Raw genomic sequence first — 7177 nt, 5'->3', positions numbered from 1 at the left:
ATGAGGAGAAGACGGCCTTCGTGACACCCATCGGGAACTACCACTACAAGGTGATGCCATTCGGCCTGAAAAACGCTAGATCTACTTATCAAAGGATGATGACGAGAATGTTCGAGCCGCTGTTGGGAAAAAACATTGAGATCTATGTTGATGATATGGTGGTGAAGAGCATCTGGGGGACCTCGGCTGTATATTCGACGTCCTCAGAAAGCACAGGCTGCAACTAAATGCTTCCAAGTGCTTGTTTGGCATGGGATCTGGCCAGTTCCTAGGCTACGTCATCACCCACCGGGGGATCGAGGTTGACCCCGACCAAATCAGGGCTATCCAAAACCTAAGGCCTCTACGAAACCCCAAAGAGATCCAGAAGCTTGCTGGAATGATCGCGGCTCTGAATCGATTCATTTCCAGGTCGGCTGACCGGTGCAGACCGTTCTATCTCCTGATCAATAAGTGGAAAGGATTTGAGTGGTCCGAAGAATGTGCCATGGCCTTCCAGCAACTCAAAGATTACCTAGCCCGGCCGCCCATCATGTCTAATCTGGAGGCCGACGAGGTCCAATACGCATACATTGCCGTGGCACACCACGCTGTGAGCCTGGTGCTGATACGAGATGACAGTGGTATCCAAAAACTAGTCTACTACGTTAGCAAGTCATTGCCCGAAACCGAGGTCAAGTACTCACCCTTGGAGAAAGCCATACTTGCTATGGTCCACGCTACGCGAAAGCTGCCCCATTATTTTCAAGCTCACACGGTGGTCGTTTTAACCCAATTACCCTTGAAGTTCGTACTTAGAGTCGCCGATTACACAAGAAGAATTGCGAAGTGGAATACCATCCTGGGGGCCTTCGACATTAAATACATGCCTCGGACCGCCATAAAGGGCCAGGTTCTGGCAGACTTAACGGCGGAGTTCGCTGAGCCTACTATAGAAGTGGGGGCCGAGGGAAGGATCGCTGATGAGAAGCCAGTTGGAGCAGTCTCTGTCTCGAGGTCACCATGCTGGAAAGTATATGTTGATGGCGCAGCAAACCAAAGAGGGTCAGGAGTAGGAATAGTCTTAGTATCCCCTGAAGATCATGTCATAGAGAAGTCCCTGAGGCTCAGATTCTCGACCACAAATAACGAGGCCGAGTACGAGGCATTATTGCAAGGAATGGTCATGGTACAGAAGATGGGAGGAAAGTCGGTTGAGATATTCTCGGACTCGAAATTGGTGGTAGGGCAGGTAAAGGGAGAGATGGAGGCCAAAGACTCGAGAATGCAAGAGTACTTGAGCCAAGTCAAGTGCTTACAGTCAGAGTTCAGCCCCTTCAGCTTGTCTCACATTCCCAGGAGTGGGAACAACCATGCCGACTCGTTAGCCACACTCGCGACCTCCTCGGCTGCGAGTCTGCCTCGGGTCATACTTGTGGAGCATCTGGAGAGAGCAGGTGAGGTGGCAAAGGGAGCAATCCCCATCCATCAGGTTGGAATGGGCCCCAGCTGGATGGACCCCATAATAAGATTCCTCAAAGACGATGTTCTGCCCGAGGAGAAGTCAGAGGCAAAGAAAATATGAAGGAGTGCCTCTCGATTCTGGATGTCCAAGGACCACAAGCTGTATAGGCGCTCCTACTCTGGACCATACCTACTGTGCGTCGACCCCGAAGCAGCAGAATTACTACTCGAAGAGCTGCACGAGGGAATCTGTGGGAGCCATACGGGAGGAAGATCCCTATCCTACCGAGCCGTCACGCAAGGATTCTAGTGGCCAGGAATGCAGAAGGAAGCCCTAGACTATGTCAAAAAGTGTGACCCATCCAAAGGTTCGCCCCTAATATTCATTAGCCCGGGGGGGCCCTCAATCCGTTGTCCAGTCCATGGCCGTTTGTCCAGTGGGGCTTGGACATTGTAGGTCCTTTCCCCAAAGCATCAGGGAATAAGAGATATCTCTTGGTGGCGACGGACTACTTCACCAAATGGGTAGAGGCAGAGCCCCTGGCCAACATCAGGGACGTGGACGCAAAGAAATTCCTTTGGAGGAACATTGTCACGCGATTCGATGTCCCGCATACCCTCATCTCGGATAATGGGCTCCAATTCGATAGCAAGGCCTTCAGAAGATACTATTGTGAATTGGGGATCACAAACAGGTACTCAACGCCCGCCTACCCTCAGGGAAACGGACAAGCAGAGGCTGTCAACAAAGTCATCGTCAATGGGCTCAAGAAGAGACTGGCTGACACCAAGGGAAGATGGGTAGAGGAACTGCCCCACGTTCTCTAGACGTACCGGACTACGCCCAGGCGGTCAACAAGGGAAACACCTTTTGCCATGACTTATGGTGCCGAGGCAGTGATCCCCCTAGAGACAAACTTCCCAACGCAAAGGACGAGCTCTTTCACTCTAGACAGCAACGACGAACTGTTGGGGAGGAGCCTGGACCTGGTTGACGAGCGAAGAGAACGAGCAATGGTCCAGTTGGCCTATCACCAACAAAAACTCAAGCAAAGATATGATGCCAATGTAAAACTCAGACTACTAGCATTGGGGGACTTGGTGCAAAGGAAAGTCGTAGAGGCTGCCAAGAACCCCTCCTGGGGGAAGCTAGGACCAAACTGGGAGGGGCTCTACCGAATTACCTCAATAACAGGGATAGACGCATACTATTTAGAAGATTTAGATGAAAAACCTGTACCTCGCCCATGGAATGTAAATAATCTGAAAAGATATTATTATTAATGAAAAAGTCTCTTTTGATCCAGATTTTAAGCCTCTCCTAATTATGTAGCTCCCGTTTCGATGGCCATTCTAAGTGAAACTAACTACTTCAAGAAGATTCTAAGTGTTAGACAGAACCAAGGCCTTACATAGTCCTCGGACTCAAGCCTATGGGGAAACTAACTATTTCAAAAAGATTCTAAGTGTTAGACAGAACCAAGACCTTGCATGGTCCTCGGACTCAAGCCTATGGGGAAACTAACTACTTCAAGAAGATTCTAAGTGTTAGGCATGGTCCTCGGACTCAAGCCTATAGGGAAACTAACTACTTCAAGAAGATTTTAAATATTAGACAGAACCAAGGCCTTGCATGGTCCTCATACTCAAGCCTATGGGGAAACTAACTACTTCAAGAAGATTCTAAGTGTTAGACAGAATCAAGACCTTGCATGGTCCTCGGACTCAAGCCTATGGGGAAACTAACTACTTCAAGAAGATTCTAAGTGTTAGACAGAACTAAGGCCTTGCATGGTCCTCGGACTCAAAAGCCTATGGGGAAACTAACTACTTCAAGAAGATTCTAAGTGTTAGACAGAACCAAGGCCTTGCATGGTCCTCAGACTCAAGCTTATGGGGAAACTAACTACTTCAAGAAGATTCTAAGTGTTAGACAGAACTAAGGCCTTGTATGCTCCTCGGACTCAAGCCTATAGGGAAACTAACTATTTCAAAAAGATTCTAAGTGTTAGACAGAACCAAGGCCTTGCATGGTCCTCGGACTCAAGCCTATGGGGAAACTAACTACTTCAAAAAGATTCTAAGTGTCAGACATAATCGAGGCCTTGCATAGTCCTCGGACTCAAGCCTATGGGGAAACTAACTACTTCAAAAAGATTCTAAGTGTCAGACATAACCGAGGCCTTACATGGGCCTCGGACTCCAGCCCACGGAAAAACAACTACCCCATAGGGGACCTATGTTAGGAAGGACCAAAACCCTACCTAGCCCTTGGGACATAAAGGGTCTGCCCAAGCATACACACCCTCTCGTTATTATAGTTACTGCCGTGATTAGCCGAGATACAATTAGAGTTAAAATTATGCAAGTAAAAAAAAAAAAAAAGGAGTAGCGAATAGCATGCAAGCAAATAAACAGCCAGAATAGATAAAAAGGGAAATTAAACTCGCATTACAATAAGTCCTTAAAAGTTGCGTGACAAGAGCCACATTACATTGTAAAAAAAAAAAGGGGAAGAGAAAAAGACAAAGCAAATGGCAAAGGCAGAATAGATCAGGACGCCAAGGGATCTATTCCTTCTGCTCAATCTCGCCCCCAGTGGATGGCTGGCTGGCGGCAGCTTCAGGGTCCTCTGAGCTTTGGCCTAAAGGGATAGCCTGCAGAGGCACGACAAGTATGGCTGCCTCCTCGGTGGTAGGGACCTGGGCGTCGAAAGGGACATTCTCAACCTCTTGGGGCGCCTTCTTGTTGGGGCCTTCCCCTGATTCAACAACCGAAGCCCCTACCTCCTCAACAACCTCCCCAGCCTTGGCGCCATCGGGAGCGGCCTCGCGAATGGCAGGGGGGTAGTATACGCTCTCCGCCTTCCACAGGTCGGACAAGGCCTCCACCCCGGCTTGTTTGAGGGCCTCAGCCCAGACCTGGGAACAGTAGCGCCGGCACACCCCAGGAAACTGAGTTTTGTAGGCGGCCTCTATCTCGACTACCCCCTCAGCATAGGCTGCCGCCTCGGCATCCTCCTTAGCAGCCAGGGCCTCTTCCCTACCAAAATCCGCCTCGGCCTTAACCCTCAGGGCCTCGCCTTTGGCCCATTCCACCGCCTTTTGGGCCCCCTCGGTAGCAACCACCTTCGCTTTTAGATCCTCGGTCAGCTCCTTTGCGATCTTCAGCTGCTCTTCCGCCTCATCCAAACGCCTCGTCTGCTCCCTAGCCTGGTTCTCGGCACCAGCGAGACCCGACACCGCGCTGTCTCGAGCCCTGGTCATCGCCTTTAACTCCTCCCTGGCCGTGGCGAGGTCAGCCTCGGAGGTCTTGAGGGTACGAGTGGCCTGTAAGCGCCTCTCACGCTCCAGGTCCAGGGCCTTCCCCTGGTCGTTGGCCGCCGCCTCGAATCTAAAGGTAGCCTGGACAGCCTACCAGAATAACCAATGCACAATGAGCCAAACTCAAAAAAAAAAAAAAAAAAGTTGAAATCAGGAAAATCATAAGTACTGGGGTTCTTACCATTCCCAGGTAACGCTTGAGGCTGAGGAAGACCTGCTTGCTCCTCAAAGAATCCAACTCGGCCATATCCGTAAGGAGCAATAGGCATCTCTCCAACGTGTCGGCCACATGCGCACCTTCGCCTTCGTTAAAGTCTCTGAGGGAGGCGTCGTCCCTCAGAGGCTCCCCATAGAGCATTGGGGCGGGGAGCCAGGCCTGAGCCTCAGACGGGATGGTGATGACCTGCCTATCCTAGCTTTTGCCGCCTATCCTTATCTGCTTGGAAGGCCGCAGAGTATTGTCCTCATCCTGCGAGGACACTGACTTATCCTCCATGAGCCTTTTGCCCTTGTCCTTCTTCTTCTTGGGATCGATGGGCACGGACCCAAAAGGCAAACTTGTCTGAGGCGGAGGAGGAGGGGGAAGCTTTTGCTGGGCAGAAGTTGACTTGGTCTGGACAGGTTGAGTCTTGGGAGGAGGAGGGGAAAGCTTTTGTTGGGACTTCCCCAGTTGGCCTTCGATCAGATCTAACAAGCTGGTGTGGGGTTTCCTCTTGTAACCCATCGTTAGCCGAGGAGAGGTTTCTGACGCTAGAAGGTCCGCTTCGGTTAGACGAGGGTCGCCCAAGTCTCCGGGAGGATCCTCGGACTAATCGACTTGATCAAAAATATCAAACTCTTCCTCGGCGGGGCCAAAATCAGCTTCTTCCTCTTCCCTCTCTGGATCCTCCTCTGTGGCTTCGGCGAATCTGTGGGAGGAAGAGGGGTCGGCCAATGTGACGACTTCTGGAACGGAGGGCTCCTCGGGGAACAGAAACCCGTCCTCGGTTACAGTGATTTTCTGCAGCCGAGGGTTGTTTGCTCTGATCACGTGCTTCGGAGCCGAGAACGATTTTTGAACAGGAGTGTACCCCAAGATTTTGTGGGCGGCTCTAACTTGATGGTCGTCTTCGTTTACAAAAACTGCTACCCTTAGTACTTTCTGCAAATCCTCCCTGTTGACCAGGTTGAAGTGGCGCTCGAAGGCGTGCGGGTCTGCAGGAAGAAAACACATTCACGTTAGTAAGCAAACGAAGCAAATTGCACTAACAAAAAAAAGAAAAAAAAAAAGAAAAGAAAAGAGAACTTGAATCCCCTCCTATTCCCACTGCCCCATCCCCTCCGTCATTGGGCAGTGAAGGCCATCGTGCCACTCTCCGGACACGATGAGGAAATCCTCGTTCAACCCCTTGCTAGACTCGAGGAGGCACTGGATGAGCCGTACCCTGTCATCCCTTGTCTTTAGGTAATACGACTTGCCCTTAAGGAGTTGAATGTTGTAACACCAGTTCACGTCGTGGTGGGTCAACCTCAGCCCCATCTTCTCATTCAGGGCGTCCACACAGCCCTAAATCCTAAAAACATTTATTGCGCACTGGGTGGGGGCTAATCGAAAGTGCGTGAGGTAGCCCCTCGTCACCGGTCCCATGGGGATTCTCATACCCCTTTCGAGGAAGGTGATAATGGGAATCACCACCTCACCGTCCTCTCTCCGAAGGAGCCACTCCCCATCCTCACAATACCTCAAACCTACGTTGCTAGGTATCCCATAGTCGGCGATGAATTTCTCCATCGCTTCCTCAGTGTAGACATACTTCTTAAATCTACCCATCCCAAGCAATGCCTAAAAGAACTAAGGAAGAGAAAATGAAAGAGAAGAGGGAGTAGAGAGGAAAAGAGCTTAGAGAGGGATAGAGCGACTTACAGGAATGAGGAGGAGCTCCTCGGATAGGCTTTTTGTGCTGGAGATGTAAGTGAGAGTTTGGCTGGACTCAAGATAGACGCGCGAGAACTCTTAATTGCAAATGAAAAAGAGGAAAAAGCAGTTTGAATGGGTATTTATACCTCAAATCGAGGAACCATGCGGGTTTTCCCGCCCATAAATGCGAGGCGAACCTCCACCGTTAGATTGGCGTCGCCTCGTTGAACGTGGGGAACACAGAGCCGCCTAAATTTAATGAAGGGCACCTTACGCGCACCGAAGTGTCAGCAAACGCGCCTTGTGCAGATGAAAAGACCCCAGTACTGACGGGGGACAAGACTCGACTAGACACGTAGCTGGCCCGAGGATGTCAAAATCCCTCTTCCCGCTCGAGGACGCGGGCAACAAGATTTTGAGCAGCTATTGTGGGGCCAGAAAGTCAGGCAGCCTCGGCCCACTTCAAACCAGGCCCAAAAGCCCATGCCGAGGAAGCATATAGGGTCCGAGGACA

At 50.7% G+C, this 7177-nt stretch overlaps 1 protein-coding gene across 1 annotated transcript; it reads left to right on the top strand.

Moving 5' to 3' along the window:
* Nucleotides 1–250: 250 nt before the first annotated feature.
* LOC136067908 (uncharacterized) lies at nucleotides 251–1564 on the top strand. The gene has a single exon (XM_065774348.1). It carries the CDS (start codon nucleotides 251–253, stop codon nucleotides 1562–1564), a length of 1314 nt encoding a protein of 437 aa, XP_065630420.1.
* The last annotated feature ends 5613 nt before the right edge of the window (nucleotides 1565–7177 follow it).

The sequence above is a fragment of the Quercus suber genome, unplaced genomic scaffold (genome assembly GCF_002906115.3).
Source record: "Quercus suber isolate HL8 unplaced genomic scaffold, Cork oak 2.0 scaffold_91, whole genome shotgun sequence".
Lineage (NCBI taxonomy): Eukaryota > Viridiplantae > Streptophyta > Magnoliopsida > Fagales > Fagaceae > Quercus > Quercus suber.
Note: the sequence above shows the minus strand (reverse complement) of the source record. Positions and strands in the feature narration are given on the sequence as shown.

Excerpts from the sequence above, each read along its gene's own strand:
- LOC136067908 (XM_065774348.1), top strand. The coding sequence starts at position 251 with ATGGGATCTGGCCAGTTCCTAGGCTACGTCATCACCCACCGGGGGATC.